This window comes from Equus przewalskii, chromosome 11 (genome assembly GCF_037783145.1).
Source record: "Equus przewalskii isolate Varuska chromosome 11, EquPr2, whole genome shotgun sequence".
Classification (NCBI taxonomy): domain Eukaryota; kingdom Metazoa; phylum Chordata; class Mammalia; order Perissodactyla; family Equidae; genus Equus; species Equus przewalskii.
Window position 1 is genome coordinate 27438988 of NC_091841.1, and position 15128 is coordinate 27454115.

Here is a 15128-nt window from a genome sequence, read left to right on the forward strand (position 1 = left end):
GGGGGGTGTGCTGTGCCTCAGCCTCGCAGAGAGTTCAAGGAAGAATTATTCTAAGCTTAGATTTCCTATAGTAAATAATGCAGCACTAAAGACCTGGTGTATGACAAATCATTAGACCTGACTCGAGATTAATTTAGTTCATAGAAATCTGAATAGCCAGCTTCCACTCTTGCCTCACTTTGGTCCGTACTGCACAGTGGTCATTTCAAAGTGAAATTCCAGTCATGCTGCTTCCTGAGTAAAACTCGCTCCTTCTCACCTGGAGAGGCTGGATCATCGGTCCAGGTTTGCATGTCTACAGATAGCTCGTAAATGTGGAGGACAGACCGAATAACAGGAGGCAGCGCCCAGCACAGTGGGTGCACGCAGTTGAATCAATCAGTAACAGTGTCCTCTTCGGGCGCGGTAGGAGTTTTAGAGCCACGTGCTTCCAGGAAGAGAGACCTATTGATTTGCTCTCTTCTCGTGACGGTGATGGGCCCTGGCAGGACTCCACGAGGCTTCTGGGTGGTCACTGAGTGAGAAGTTACCCTCGGTGCTTCCTTTCCCCGTGGCAGGAAATCACTGACCAGGACATGTTTGGAGACGTGAGCACAAGTCTGGTTGTGCCAGAGAAAGTCAAAACCCCCATGAAGTCCAGCAAAACGGATGTCCACGGCTCTGCCTCTCCCAGGTACTCGAGATTGGAAGGAGCTCCTAGAACGTGGGGTAGAACTGAGGAAGCCGAGCTGATGGTACGAGGCTGCAACCACACTTAGCATAGGCTTGCAGCCTAGGGAGGAGCAGGCTGGCAGTGGCTCCAGGCTGGAGGGCCTGTGTAACCACCTCCTTCCCACATCTCTGGCAGCAAAGTGGACGGGGTGCACACCCCGCGGCAGAAGAGGAGCACCCCCCTGAAGGAGCGGCAGCTCTCCAAGCCCCTGAGTGAGAGGACCAACAGCTCCGACAGCGAGCGGTCCCCCGACCTGGGCCACAGCACACAGGTACACTGTCCCCACTCGAGGCCAGGAGCCTCTGTGCCTCCCTGGACCGTGGTTTCCGTTTTGTCATCTTCCTTGTTAGTTAGATGGAGAGGAAAGAAAGAATACTTTGAAATGCTCTGAATCAAAGTCTTGAAGACAGACCTAAATCAGAGAAATCTCACGTACGTGTTGTTTGCTTCTAGTGTGTAACTGGCTTCAGTGTTGATTTGTGGGGAATGGGGAAGGGAGCAGAGATGCCAGCCAGCATTGTCCCAGCCCCAAGTGGCAATTCCACCCCTTCTGGTTTGTTCTGCCTCCCTCAGACGTTAGTCTGGAGATTGTGTGGGGAATCAGCTGTTCTAGAGGATGGCAGCCGTTAAAATCTCATCGGACGCCACCAGCCTGACCTCTGATACCTTTAGTACTGTGGTGGGCCGCTTACTGTCATTTCAGGCTGGCACATCAACAATATTAAAATATTTTGATCGAAAGACCCGAGAGTGGGCTGGAATAGACACGCAGAAGAAACTGGACTTGGGGAAGTGTGTTCTCCTTTTGAAGGCCAGCGGTTTCAGGGGCCTGGAGAAGGAACCTCTCTAAACTGACGTCCCTCACAGGATGACTATTCTTGTAGAGTTAACAGCAAGCCTCTTCCTTTACCTCATAAATATCATTGAGAGGAAGGTTTGTGTCAGTTTGTGTGGCTTCCTGAGTTTGACGCTATTACATAGCTGAACATAAACCAGAGACTAGAATATCCCAGTGCCTGGGGCGAGGTATTGTCCTTATTGTTAATCACTGTTTCTGAAAGGCCTTTTGTTCCCTGTGACAGGAGGGCTCCCCACACAGCGCTCATTGCCGGTCTCATTAGTTCTCTCCCCATTGCCCTCATTCTCATTTCTGTGAGCACCTGCTGGCCATTGTCCCCCTCCTCCTCTCCTGCTCCTTCCTGGCGGCTCTCCTGCTCTCCCTGCATCACTGCCCTTCGTGGGACGCGGCTGCGTCTCCAGCTCTGTCTGCCCTCGCTCTGCCAGGCCCACCGCTGTGGCTTTGTTCCTGGTGCCGGAGAGTGTTCTCTGAGGACCCTGCGTATTCTTTCTCCTCCTCCTTTCCATTCTGGTCTGGCCGGTGGGATACTGGGTCTCCTCCACAGAGGCCTAGGGTCCTTCTCCCTCAATGCTCTAGGAATTCTTTACCCTAGTCCACCTAGCCCCACCCTCAGGCTCCCGGGGGACTGCCTGACAGACACTTTTGTCCCTGCAGATTCCACGAAAGGTGGTATATGACCAACTGAATCAGATCCTGGTGTCAGATGCAGCCCTCCCAGAAAATGTCATCCTCGTAAACACCGCCGATTGGCAGGGCCAGGTAAAGCACTGAGGTGGCAGGGCTGGGGAGGAGAGGTTCTGGGGAGCAAGAGACCCCCTGGAGTGTGTGATCTGAAAGGAAGGGCATGGGAAGATAGGAAAAGCATCCCCGGGGCCGGCCCAGTGGCTCAGCGGTTAAGTTCGCACGTTCCGCTTTGGCGGCCCGGGTTCCCCAATTCAGATCCTGGGTGTGGACATGGTACCCCTCGGCAAGCCATGCTGTGGTAGGCGTCCCACATATAAAGTAGAGGAAGATTGGGGCTGGCCCCGTGGCCGAGTGGTTAAGTTCGTGTGCTCCGCTGCAGGCGGCCCAGTGTTTCATTGGTTCGAATCCTGGGCGCGGACATGGCACTGCTCATCAAACCACGCTGAGGCAGCGTCCCACATGCCACAACTAGAAGGACCCACAACGAAGACTACACAACTATGTACTGGGGGGCTTTGGGGAGAAAAAGGAAAAAGTAAAATCTAAAAAAAAAAAAAAAAAAGTAGAGGAAGATAGGCACGGATGTTAGCTCAGGGCCAGCCTTCCTCAGCAAAAAGAGGAGGATTGGCAGCAGTTAGCTCAGGGCTAACCTTCCTGGGGAAAAAAAAAAAGGAAAAGGATCCCCGTATTTCAGGCCCCTCCTTCCCTGAACTGAGCTGATAGCTCTGGGCTCTGGTCCCAGTTCTTTCATCTCCCAGCATATAGGGCCTTAAGTCACTAACTCTGTACTAAATCTCTGTACCTCAGTTTCCTCATCTGTGAAAAAGCAACAATATTATCTATCCTGCCCTCCTTCCAGGGTGGTTCTATGTATCAGGTAGCATGATGGAAGGAAGGTGCCTTGAGAAGTACAAAATGCTGTCAGATGCCAGAGCTTGCCACTACTTTCCACAAAGGCAGTTCAGAAGGGGCAGAGCAAGCTGCCTGCTCCCACTCACCACTGTCGCCCGGTTAGATCCTGGTGCCAGAATCCCACTGCCCCAGTGGCCCCACCACCTGGAGGGTGGGCTACAGAGGTGACATTAGATCTAAAGATTCCTGAGCCTCAGGCTACATGGGGTCTCACTCCACCTTCTCCTCACTGGCAGCCAGAAACCTGACCTTTGCCCAGCTGTGGTCAAAAGGAGGAGGACAGGGCCCTGCAGCTTGGTCTGGGCCTTGCCTGGCCTCTTGGCACCTGTGGGGGAGCAGCGCCCCTGCTGTGGCCCTCACCTCTGTCCCTGCCCCTCTCCCTCCCTGCCCCCTAGTACGTGGCAGAGCTGCTCCAGGACCAGCGGAAGCCTGTCGTGTGCACCTGCTCCACTGTGGAGGTCCAGGCCGTGCTGTCCGCTCTGCTCACCCGTATCCAGCGCTAGTAAGGGCTTGGCTTCTCTCCCGCCCTTTGGGGTTCCCTCTGACCTCATCCTCCCACCCTGCCTTCCAAGCATCAACAGGACCTCCTGGCTTCATCAGACCGGGAATCCGTGGCCCGTGCTTGGTGCTCTGATGTCCCAGAGGATCAGGCATGAAAATATCACCTTCCTGCCCTCCCCGCCTCCCCACCGGGACTCTGCCACACCTGGCCTTGCCTCATCCTCTTCTTAAACTCATGGTGGAGAAGGCCAGGAGGGGAGAATCCAGGGTTTTACACGGACCTTTTACTCCCCTCCCTATGAGTGTACCACGCTGCTTGGCGTCCAGAGTCAGGGCCTTCCCTTCCCAGAAGGGCCCCAAGTCCCTGCCTGTGGGAAGGAGACATGCTCACACCCACTGCTGACCCAGGAGCTCTGCTGACTTGTCTCCCCGTTAGCCTCAGCCACTTCTAATTCTGTCTTCCTTCTAGACAATTACCTGCCCCCTCTGATCCTGGACTTCCCTCTTAATTGCAAAAACACTGGTTTATTGCCTCTGTATTATTTTGTTTATTGGTTTGTTTCTCCCCTGTGGGTTGTTGAGATCAAGTAAAGTCCGAGCTCAGGGCCCTCTGAGCAGGATGCTGGTGAACCTCCTGAATGTGGCGTGACTGTCCCCTTCTCCCCAGCTGCAACTGCAACTCCGCCATGCCGCGGCCGGTGAAGGTGGCAGCCGTAGGAGGCCAGAGCTACCTGAGCTCCATCCTCCGGTTCTTTGTCAAGTCGCTGGCCAGCAAGACCTCCGACTGGCTTGGCTACATGCGCTTTCTCATCATCCCCCTTGGTAAAGATGCGGCAGATCCCACTCCTGAAGCAAGATGGTGGCATTGGGTCCTAGGAAGGGATAGTCAGGGAGCCCAAAGGCCAGGGCCATCATTCCATCCCAAACCAGCTCACCTTCTTTGGTTTTTGTCCAACAGGTTCCCACCCTGTAGCCAAATACTTGGGCTCAGTTGACAGTAGATATGGCAGTACCTTCCTTGACTCCAGCTGGAGAGATCTGTTCAGTCGCTCAGAGCCCCCAGTGTCAGGTAATGGCCCCTGTGAGGGATTGAGATACAATGTCGCCTGATTGGTGGAGAGCCAGCCTTGGCTGAAGGAGGGGGTCGGGGAGCATGCTGCTTTTCCTCCCTGTGGCTCGAACCCTCCCAGTCCCTTTGCATGTTCGTGTTTGCAGTGCAGCCCTTCCACCTTGGATGTTTTCAGTTCATACTATTTACTCCGCTCCTGTACATCTAGAAATACAGAGGGCTAAGAGCGGGCACATCTAGCTGCCAAGATCAAATATAAGAAGCAGAGAATAGTTCCTAGGCGGGCTGTTGATAAATGAATAACCCTGCACCGTGTCTCTCCCCGAGGTACGGAGTGAAGGCAGCCAGGAATAGAGAGGGCTTGAGCTCTGCAAGGCTGAGAGGTGCTACATGCGTCAACAGACCTTGGAGGAAGTGAGGGGCAGAGGTGGGGGGGGGCTTCCTCTAGGTCACAGGAGGCCGGGGCGTGACGAGCCTGGGAAAGGCTTCGAGGGAGAGGATGGCGCCGTGGCTCATGATTCCTTAGATTCAAAACCAGCAGATCGTCGGAAACTTTCTCTGCCTCGGCTCCTAGTGTCTCCTGATGGGTCTCAAGAAGGGGGCGCTCTCAGAGGGTTTTTCAGTTTGCCTGCTGAAATAGCTCGGCCGTTCTCTCTTGGCTTCTCTGCAGAGCAACTGGACGTGGTGGGGCGGGTGATGCAGTATGTCAATGGGGCAGGCGTGACGCACCAGCTTCCTGTGGCTGAAGCCATGCTGACCTGCAGGCATAAGTTGTAAGTTTGACTTTGAGAGATTTCTTAAAAATAGGTTGGGTGGGCTAGATAAATCTTGAGTTTTCTTTGCTTTTTCACATTTTCCTTCTCCCCACCCCATTTCCCTGTGTAGGAACCAGACAGAATATGAGAGACAGTGTTTTTTACTGCCTCCCATCCTGGCCCTCCTTTCCTTGCCCTGGGCCTCCCCACCCGTATGGGCACCCCCTCAGTACAGAGAAGCCCACCCGAGGGACTGAAATTCCGACATGGGAGCAGGGAGTGTCATGTGCAGAATCAGGTCTTTTGCCTCCATTTGGTGGCTCCTTGTACCACCCTGAGATGTGATGGGAAGATGTCATGTAGTGTCTGGACTCCTTGAAGCCACAGTAAACTGTGAAAAGCTTATGTGCCCGCTCCCCACGCAGTCTCACCCGCTAACTCGAAGGCTTTCCTGTTTCCCCCAACAGCCCTGATGAAGACTCTTATCAGAAATTCATCCCCTTCATTGGCGTGAGTACTGACTCCCCTCCTCTATACCCCATTCTTCCTGTCCTCCCCCAGCACACACACAAATAAGACTCATCTAGACGGTAGCTCTCCTCCGGAGGCGATTTTGCCCCCAGGGGACATCTGGCAATGTCTGGAGACATTTTTGGTTGTCAACAACTGGGAGTGGAGATGCTACTGGCATGGAGTGGGTAGAGACCACGGATGCTGCTAAACATTGTGTGGTGCGCAGGACAGCCCCCACAACAGGGAACGGTGCGGCGCAGAACGACAGCAGTGCCGAGGTGGAGAAATGCTGGGCTAGGACGTGTTCTGAGCTGTTCCTCTCAGTGTCCTCCTTCCCCACATCACGAACCATCACTGGTATCTCGTACTTCCTACACCGGGCCCTGAACTGGGTGCTTCGGCCTAGGGAGTGGTGTCCAGAGCATAGCTTCTCCAGGCTTCAGGGAAGAGAAAGCTGCCTTGGAAATACTGACAGATGACATTCTGAAGAGAAGTCCGAGAACTAGGTGTTTCTGTCTTCAGCTCGGAGGGTCCTCTGAGAGAAAGGGCTTCTCCCTTCCCTCCTGTTTGCTCGAGGGGAGTCTCTAGATGAGTGGATTTTGAAAAGAAAGGGAAAACCTCCCGGACGTCTTTGGTGTCAGGTGGTACTGGCCTTTGTTTCATTTAGTGGTAGCTGGGCCACAAGGCAGAGACCGACCTGGAGAAGGAGCCTGGAGGGGACAGAGCTGACACCCTGCCGGGGCCAAAGCCCAGCACAGAGGCGTGACTGAAAACTCAGGTTTCCATTGAGGAGACTCGAATTTCCCTTCCCAATCAGCTCAGATCTTTTCCTACAGTCTCCTTGAGGATCCCTCCTAGCTTCTGAGGGGGAAGGGGCATGTGCAGGTGTGGGCCAGCCCCCTTCCGTCTCTGCTCTCTGCTTGTCCCAGATTCTAGATGTCTGGAGTCATCTTGGGAGATGACTGCGCCTGGGGAAATTCAGTAGTCTGTTCCCAGGCCCTGCAAAGCCTCCCGCCGGGCTGGGCCAGTCGGTCCCCGTTAGTCCCTCAGACCGCTCCCATAGCCATGTTGGAGGGCCTGGACTGTGGCCCATAGCCTGGGCCAGTGGTTTGACTCATGTCTTCGTGGAGCTGGGGGATCTTCAGGGAGCTGTGGGTCGCTGCCCGCTCTGGCCTGCAGCTGAGAGAGAGAGAGAAAAAAAAATTTTGAATTCAAACAAATAAACAAAGGAGCCTCATGCAGCACCAAGGGGAGAGGGGGAGTCATATCCAGGAAGTTCCAAGCGTCGATGTGTTACTTTCTGGGAACTAAAAGAAGGCTGCGTAGAGAATTTGAGACAAACTTTAATGAATGGCAGTGTCGTGCTCTGAGCAGCCTCGAAGGAATCGTGTGTGCGTGATCGCCACTCCATGCCAGTCCCCAGGGTCCAGCTTCCGTGACTCCCAGCTCTGCTGCACCTCTGCCAGGTGCTGGGACCCAGGCCTGCCAGTTCACAGGACTTCACCTGTCACTTCAAGCCACAGCCATGACATTCAAATAGTCTGTCTCTAGCTGTGCCCTTTGCTGGCCACTGGAGGGCCCCCTCTCCTTCCCAGAATTCTCTATAAGGGATCTAAAATTCTCTGGGGAGCTGAAATCAACACCACTGCCTCGGGGGTGGGTGCCTGGGACCCCCTCCTCACTGGTATTCCTCCAGAATCCGGGGGCTGGTCTGAGCACGTCAGCGCACTCACTTAGTTTGGTGAGGCGGGCGTCGAGTGCCTCCCCGCGACACTGCCAGCTTCCTGGGCTGTCTCACAGGGGCTCTTCATTTCCCTCTCTGACACGAGAGGGTGGCCTCCCGCTCGTGTGATCCTAGAAGAGATGAGATCAGGATGCCAAAATGGTTCCTGCCCTCAAGGTGGCTTTGCCCTCATCCCCGGAGAAGAGCCGCAAGATCCCCTGTGGCCCCCTCGGTGTTTGGAACTGGGTTTTTTCACGTCTCTTAAAGATCTGGGCTGCTCTGGCTCTGCAAAGGTTTCAAAGCCTGTGATCAAACACTGTGTAGTAAGGGCTGTTGTGGTCGGCCATCTGCTTCCAGTCGGATCAGGTGTCCAGCTGGGTGAGAGGACTAAGGCTGTGTCTCTTCTCCCCTCCCAGGTGGTGAAGGTGGGTCTGGTCGAAGACTCTCCTTCCACTGCAGGTGAGCCCGGGGCCCTGTGCCTCTGTGAAGTGAGGGTGGTGCCTTCTGGCCTCCTCTCTGTCTGGCAGCCAGAAGGTGAAGGCCTTGGCGCCCTGGGTTAAGTCAGAGTTGAGCAGGAAGACGGGGCGCTCTCTCCCCCCAGTTGAAGCAGCAGCAGGGGTGAGGGGAAGAGTGGAAGGCCCGGAGGAGAGCAAGGCTGCAGCTGAGACGGGCTCCTTGACTCCTTGCCACCAACAGGTCAGGGGTGGCTTCCTCTGGCCGACTGTGTTTTCTCCACCGTGACAGGCGACGGAGACGACTCGCCTGTGGTCAGCCTTACCGTGCCCTCCACATCACCGCCCTCCAGCTCGGGCCTGAGCCGAGACGCTACGGCCACGCCTCCTTCCTCCCCGTCCATGAGCAGTGCCCTCGCCGTTGTGGGGTAAGGCTCCCCTGTGCCTGTCTTTGCTGCCATGCCCTCCATCGGAGCCCAGGACCCTAGGCTTCCCTGCCGCCGTGGCATTGTAGAATAGTGACAAGCACGCTGGGTTTAGAGAGGAGAATCGTGGTGAGAACAGTGGCCCTGGAATTCAGAGACTTAGGTCACTGGCCAGGCAAGTCATCGACCAGCTCTGTAAAATGGAGGATACTGTCTGCCTGCCCGTCTCACGGTTATAGGGTTGGACGAGACAAAGGGCAGAGAGCCCGCATAGCCTGTAAAGTGCTCTGCACGTATCTCGCTGGGGGACACATGGGAGTCGGACGCACCTGGGTTCGAGGTGTTGGTTCTGTGTTATGTCTGCTGTATGAGCCTGTGTGAAAGAACAAACTATCGAATGACGCCTCTTAAAGCATGGTAAAGGGAGACCGTTCAAGGTGGGCACTACCGCAACAGGGGCAGGGGCCACTGCAGTGGGCCTTCGCCGTCGGGGGAGCGATTGGGCCCAACTCCAAATACAGCGAGAGCAATGGGGATTTCTAGCCATGGCGCAGGGTCGGGGGCGGTGGATGGACATAGCTGAGACGAAACCTCAGGGCTCAGGGGATTCTGGCTAAACTGACCTGACAGGATTCCTGCCGAAGACAGGCCAGGGCCTCAGATGTCTCCTGTCTGACGGGGGTGGTGGGGCGAGGACCCCGTTCAGATATCCAGGGAGATCGGACATGAAGGGTGGGATTGTTGCTAACACTGGATTTTTCAAGGATGTGCACAGGTGAGAAGGTTCAGGAGCCTGACCGATGTTGGGTCAAGGATCTTTGTCCCTTGGGCAAGTTACTAAGCTTCCTTTCTGACGTCTGTGAAAGTGGAGGTGAAGTAGCCACGGCACAGTTTTGTCGTGAGGCGTGAGTGGGAGCAGGTGTGGCAGTGCCTGGCACACGGAGGTGTCGCCTGCTTTTGTGCCTTCAGTCTGTCCATCAGTGCGGCGGAGCTGTCGCGGGGAGTGAGACGGGCAGCGCGCTGTCCTGGGGCTCAGGCTCCTGGGCCTCGGCAGCGCTGCGGAAGCAGTGAAGAAATTCAGACTGTGTAGACGGCAGTAAGTGCTGTGAAAAACCAGGGGGTTTGAAGGGAGAGGGGATTTCTTTAGGATCTAAAATATCCAAAGTTTAGATCGAGTGGGCAGGGACGCCTCCCTGGGGAGGCAGCTCTCACGCTGAGGCCAGAGGCAGGCTGGAGCCGCCCCAAGGGAGGCTGGAGCCGCCTGCCCGCAGGGAATCCCAGGGGAGCAAGCTCGGGGGTGGGAAAGAGCAGGGCCTGTGTCAGGAAAAGGAGCTCCTGTGCCTCCTTCCTCCCCATTCCCCTTCTTCTGCCTTCGCCTCCTTCTCTTTCTGCTGTGATGGTCGTTGAGTAGCAGGGAAGGTAGGCGCTGGCTGGTGGCTTTTCCAGAACCATCACTGACAGTGTCCTGGTCCCTGAAGAAGATGAAGTATTCTCGGGTGGTGAGAGGCCTGCCTTGGAGCTCGAATTCCAACCCCATCCTCCCTTGCCCTCCCGTCCCCTGTCACTTCCCTTCGTGGTCTTCTGCTGACTTGCCGAAGGGACAGTGCCAGGAAGGGAGGAAATCCCACACAGCCAGTTATGCCCCAGTGGCCTCACAGTTCCAGGCTTCCCCGGGGACCTGGGGACCAGCCCTTTACCTCGACCTCCTTTCCTGTCCAGTTTAAGCTTGTTTTTAATGGAACTGCTGAAACCAGGCAGATAGAGAAACGTCAGATGACTTTGTAGCCTGTGTACCTATTGTGTCTGACACCTCCTTTCAAGAAAACATCAGCTCTTTTTCCCCTTGGAGCTAAAATTATCCCTGGGCTAGAAGTGCCATAAATAAGAGAAAGTCGCAGGTCAGCATCCATTGGCTCTCCTGGGGCGGCGCTGCTCTGGAGCTGCCAAGGTGTCCGCCTCTGCCCCACTTCATCTCCGGCCCTTGGCTGGGTTTGCCAGGGCTCTGCTTGCTGGGTGTGTGCACACGTGTGCAAGTGTGCGTGTGTGTATGTGCACACACACTTCCTTCATAACGCTTCCTCCCTCTCTGCCTGCCTCGTCCCCCCAGGACTTTTTATTTGCTTCTCTCATGGTGACTCGGGTCTTTACCCTCTCCTGGCTTTGTCCTCAGATATCTTGACCCTCCACTCCCACACGAACCAGTCTGTGCGACTAGAGGGAACGAGGAGTCACTTAGCCAGCCACCTCCTCTCGCCCTCCCAGAGCCTCGGGGGTCCCCTCTCCACCCCCTGTGTGGCATGCAGTAGGGAACTGAGCGCAGAGCACCTCTCCATTATTATTCCCCTTCTCCAGGAGCCCCAACAGCCCATATGGGGATGTGATTGGCCTCCAGGTGGACTACTGGCTGGGCCACCCTGGGGAGCGGAGGAGGGAAGGTGACAAGAGGGACGCCAGCTCCAAGAACACCCTCAAGAGTGTTTTCCGCTCAGTGCAGGTGTCCCGCCTGCCGCATGGTGGGGAGGCCCAGCTTTCCGGCACCATGGCAATGACTGTGGTTACCAAAGAGAAGAACAAGAAAGGTGAGTGACCTCTGAGGCCGGGGACAGTCAGGGCCACCAGCCCCCCCGTCTCCTCTCTCAGGGCCACCAGCCCCCCCGTCTCCTCTCTCAGGGTCACCAGCCCTCCCCGTCTCCTCTCTCAGGGTCTGGGACAGAATCTGCTTCTGGGAAACCTTGGATGAGGGCAAAGCAGCACATGGATCATGTGGTCCAGTCTAGGGTCCCGCGGGGGTCCTGTCTCACCTGTGGGACAAAGCCATTCCTGCTGTAATGAAGGAAACTGAAGTCCCCAGTGAGTCACTGGTCCCTGCCTGCTGAGCGTCAGCACCTTAGGGGCCCAGGCAGTTAGCACTGCCACAACGAAAGAAGTCTTTCCAGCCACTGCCCTCAGGGGTGGACTGTGTGGCAGAGGAGGACATCTCCATGCCACATCACCAAGGTCACCATGGCCCCATGGATCAGAGCGTTTGCACCCAACCCTGGAGGCCACTCAAGCCTTTGTGAGCAAAAGGGCATGTAGTTGCTTTCTAAGAATTAAAGGGAATACAGCCCATTCCGGATAAGAGGCGTGGCTTCAGGCAGCAGAGGGAGAGTTGGGGGTCCTGTGCTCTGGGCGAGTGAGGCAGGAATCCCCACACCCAGGCCATGCTGGGGCACTGCTTGCCACTGTCGGTTGCACTTGTAAACCCACAGATCTGGCTGTGCATCTGCCCCACAGGCAGGCCGGGGGGGGCTCTCAGGCCCCCACAGCCCCCCAGCTCTCAGGAAGTGGGCTTCCTCTAGCTGCTGGCCTCTCCCTCCTCCCGGCACTCCCAAAGCAGCTGGGCCTCTTTCTGTTCGTGCCTCTGCTCCACAGGGGCACCTGGGGGGCAGGCAGGGCTGTATCAGGCCTGCAGCCAAACCTGCGACTGCACCCCAGAGGCTTGCCTAGGGTGGGCCTCTCAGGTCGGCAGGGCCCTCCTTCTTTCCTCTTCCTGGGTGGGAGGGGAACGAGGGGCGCTTACGCCGATGTCCCCATCCCCAGGCAGAGCTAGTACACACACTGCTGCACAGCCCCGCTCCCAACCCCAGAGACACAGCCTCACGCGGGCGCGCGAGTGCGCTAGTGCGCAGGAAGGAGACGTCCCACAAGCTGCCTAGAACATTCAAGCTAGACAGGACTTCAGAGACCATCTGGCCCCAGGTCCTCGTGACGCAGATAAAGATATCGAGGCCCAGGGAGGGGAGAGGAGCGGGAACTTAGCCAAGGTCAGGAGACCAGTGCTGGACAGGGCAAGAACTTGAAGATCCTGATACACAGCCCAGAGCTAGAGAGCAGGGGAGGAAAGACTGACTTTCTCCAAATCACCTCCCTTTCCCACGAAGAGAGGGGGCGGTGTGGGTGGGGGAGGAGAGGGGTGGCTGCACCTCCAGAGGCTGTGACTGACTGGGTTCCTGCTTGCTTTCCAGTTCCCACCATCTTCCTGAGCAAGAAACCTCGAGAAAAGGAGGTGGATTCTAAGAGCCAGGTCATCGAAGGCATCAGCCGCCTCATCTGCTCAGCCAAGCAGCAGCAGACCATGCTGAGAGGTGCGGGCTGGGCGCGGGAGGAGGGGCGAGAGGCAGGGCGGGAGAAGGGGGACAAGGGACTGTGGGGCAGGGAGGCGATGGCCCTCCCCGAGGGACCCTGGGAGTTGGCCTTAGCAGCCCTGGTCACCCCTGCCCCTTCCCCTGTCACCCCTAGTGTCCATCGACGGAGTCGAGTGGAGTGACATCAAGTTCTTCCAGCTGGCGGCCCAGTGGCCCACCCATGTCAAGCACTTTCCAGTGGGACTGTTCAGTGGCAGCAAGGCCACCTGAGGGCCCTGTCTCCTGGCCACTCTCCCTCCTGGCACTGCCACCAGCCTCACCGCCTGTGGGCAGGGGGAGGCCCGCAGGCCCGGGCCCAGCACCCCTTTCCTGGCCTTGGGGCCTAATATCACTTGCCCAGTCCTGAAGGACACTGCCACTGGGGATACTGCTCCCCTCTCCACTGCTCAGTCCCATCCCTGGGCAGCCCCCTCCCTCCCTCTCTCCTTTTCCTCCTCTCCCTCCTGCTCCAGGCCCAAGGCATGTTGATTTTGCCTTCTGGTGCCGTCCCTGGAATTGAGTCCTCTGGGCCTTCCTTCACCTGACTTCCAGCCTCTTCCCCTATGTGGCACCGGTTCCCTTCCTGGAAATAGGAAACCTGGAATCCTGGCCCCCAGCAGGGAGCCCAGCCCGCACCTCCCGCCACCTCTCGGTTTCTAAAGCCCAGCTGCCTGCCACGAATGGGGGCCAGGGCCACTTCCCACTACTGCGTGGTTCTCCCCGTGGAGGGTGAGAGGGTACCCTGAGCCCATGGGACTGTGTGCCCCTTCACAGTCCCAGGACCAGCTCCCTGCTCCCTCACCCCCAGGATAGTGTTTCTATGGTGATGCCATGTATTTCTGAGATGGAGGGGCCTTTCCGGCCCCCCATGCACGACTTCCTCACCACCCCTGGTCCCCTCTAGATGTTGCATATGTCCTTGAGCATTTCTCTGGTTCTCTGCACGGCCAGTCTCTTGGTGGTTCCGTGTGATTCGCCTGGGCACCGGTCCCTGTCTTTGTGGCTCCTCCCTTGTGGATGATTCTCCTCCCTCTGCCTCCCACCCGCTCCACCCCAGCACGGCTCTGCCTCTTCCTGAAACTCTGGACTCGGAGAGATGGGAGGCAGACCCCCACCAACATATTGTCTGTGACCCGCCAGCCCCTTTGTCTCCCCGTTCCCACCGTGTCCGTTTGTCTCTCTTTCCGTGGTCTGTTCTTCCTGTCCTCATTCCTGGGCTCCTGGCCTAGGCAGACACTCCATCCTCCCAGCCAGGTCTCTCTCCAGCAGGCTCCATCCCCTCCGTCTCACCTCGGCTCGGGGTCTGAGCCCCTCCTCAGCCTCGACCACCAGCCTTCTCAGGACAGGCTGAGCACACAGGTCGAGATCCCAGCCGCGGCCCTCCATCCCCACCAGCACCTCCAGAGCTTTCCCGGTGCCCTCTCACCCCTTCTAGAAGTTTTTGCACAGAACTTCATTTTGAAAAGTGTTTTTCTCATTCTCCATACTTCCCCAAACTCCTCCAGCCCTGACCCTGGCTCAGCCCTGCTGTCCAGAGCGTCTCCTGGGCCGCGCTGCTCTCTCGGGGCCGGAGAGAGGGGTGGGGTGGGAGGGACTGAGTGGATGTTGGATTTTTCATTCAATAAACTGGTGATTTCTTACCAACTAGCAAGCCTTGGGCTTCTGTGCCTCTCACTGTGACACAGGATCTGTCCAACCCCCTCTCCTCTGCACAACATAGCCAGCTCTGCTCCAAATCAACTAGGAACTAGCTGGAAAGAAGTGAATTCCCATTTTCTTAATTATAGAAACAGAAGCATGAAGATGTCTTGCCCAGTATGAGGCAAGCGGAGGTCAGAAACAGAAATAACACCATTCCCACACCAAAATCCTATTTTTCTCCAGGACTCACCATCCCCAAATCTTACCTCCCAAGCCAGTGTCGTGTCGAGGGCAGTTTCCGCTCTTCTGATTGAAGACTAGAACTTGGCTTCTCTCCCCCTACTAGGTTGATGTCTTGCCGTAGTTTCTGGAAGTTGGTGAAGTCTGAGGCCAAAGCGGTCTTTGCCTCTGCAGGTGGAGGAGGTGGAGCTGGGACCCATCGCTGAGTTCACTTTCCTGCCCGTCCTTAACCTTAGAGATGGCAAACAGTCCTAGCCCCTGCTCCCGGGGGCCTGGTCCTTCCTGCCCTCCCAGGACAGGCCTGCACACCCAGCCTCCGCCCGGGAAGAAGTGCCAGAGGTGGGGGCTTGCATGGGGGGACTTGGTGTCCTCGCCCTGCAGGACATAGCCACAGAGGAGTGGACAGCCAAGTAGAGCAGGCTGTCACAGGCTCCCCAAGCCCTGTGACCACATGACCTAACGGAGGGACGCTTGGA

The 15128-nt window shown here is 56.7% G+C and overlaps 1 protein-coding gene across 4 annotated transcripts in view; it reads left to right on the forward strand.

Moving 5' to 3' along the window:
* Positions 1-14418, forward strand: part of PACS1 (phosphofurin acidic cluster sorting protein 1) — a 132609-nt gene extending 118191 nt beyond the window's left edge. For all 4 annotated transcript variants that reach the window (XM_070565546.1, XM_008533167.2, XM_070565548.1 and 1 more), the window contains exons 12-24: positions 558-673; positions 848-983; positions 2226-2330; positions 3563-3669; positions 4336-4490; positions 4627-4737; positions 5408-5510; positions 5960-6002; positions 8145-8187; positions 8473-8608; positions 10958-11184; positions 12613-12732; positions 12887-14418. In XM_070565546.1, the coding sequence (XP_070421647.1) occupies positions 558-673; positions 848-983; positions 2226-2330; positions 3563-3669; positions 4336-4490; positions 4627-4737; positions 5408-5510; positions 5960-6002; positions 8145-8187; positions 8473-8608; positions 10958-11184; positions 12613-12732; positions 12887-13002 (1518 nt within the window). In that variant the 3' untranslated portion in view covers positions 13003-14418. The remainder of the gene's footprint in view (positions 1-557; positions 674-847; positions 984-2225; positions 2331-3562; positions 3670-4335; positions 4491-4626; positions 4738-5407; positions 5511-5959; positions 6003-8144; positions 8188-8472; positions 8609-10957; positions 11185-12612; positions 12733-12886) is intronic.
* Positions 14419-15128: the final 710 nt, after the last annotated feature.